At 65.6% G+C, this 454-nt stretch overlaps 1 protein-coding gene across 5 annotated transcripts in view; it reads right to left on the bottom strand.

The window, feature by feature from the left end:
- Positions 1 to 454, bottom strand: part of CABP1 (calcium binding protein 1) — a 27,562-nt gene that overhangs the window by 26,173 nt on the left and 935 nt on the right. For 2 of the 5 annotated variants that reach the window (XM_017732190.1, XM_017732194.1), the window contains exon 1: positions 102 to 192. The exons of 1 other annotated variant lie outside the window; for it this stretch is intronic. Coding sequence is in view for 1 of the 4 variants with exons in the window: in XM_008632063.2 (XP_008630285.1) it covers positions 102 to 125 (24 nt within the window). In the remaining 3 variants the exon portion in view is untranslated. Of the gene's footprint in view, positions 1 to 101; positions 449 to 454 lie in introns of those variants that run through there. 2 more of the 5 variants (XM_008632063.2, XM_017732191.1) reach the window with 2 other exon arrangements.

The raw sequence follows: 454 nt of genomic DNA, 5'->3' as shown, positions 1-454 counted from the left end.
GACGAGCCGGAGGTCCGTGAGCCGCAGGAGGAGGAGGCGCGGAGGGAAGGAGGGTGGAAAAAGAGGGAGGGGTGGGTGGCGAGGGGCGCTTTGCCCCTTACCTGGCCAAAGACCGAGCTGAGCATGGGGTGCAGCTGCTGGATGAGGGGATCCGCTTCCACTGACCGATCGCTGCCGCAGGACTTGGTGGAGCACCTGCTGCTGGATTTGGACAGAGGTGAAGCGCCTTCCGAGAGCTTCAGAGACTCTCTGCTGGACCTCTGCCTGTGACTGAAGAAAAAGTCCTCCTCTGCCTCCTCCCCATCCCTGTCTGAGAGGTGATGCTGGTCCTGGGGGTGACCGTGGCTGGCGTGCGGCGGGAGGTGGTGATGCTGCCTGGATGTCCGCACGGGTTCCTTGCCGCTGCCTCTCCTTGGACCTCCTTCCGCCGGCTCCGGCTGGCTCCCCCCCCCCC

This window comes from Corvus brachyrhynchos, unplaced genomic scaffold, assembly GCF_000691975.1.
Source record: "Corvus brachyrhynchos isolate BGI_N302 unplaced genomic scaffold, ASM69197v1 scaffold864, whole genome shotgun sequence".
Taxonomy (NCBI): domain Eukaryota; kingdom Metazoa; phylum Chordata; class Aves; order Passeriformes; family Corvidae; genus Corvus; species Corvus brachyrhynchos.
Note: the sequence above shows the minus strand (reverse complement) of the source record. Positions and strands in the feature narration are given on the sequence as shown.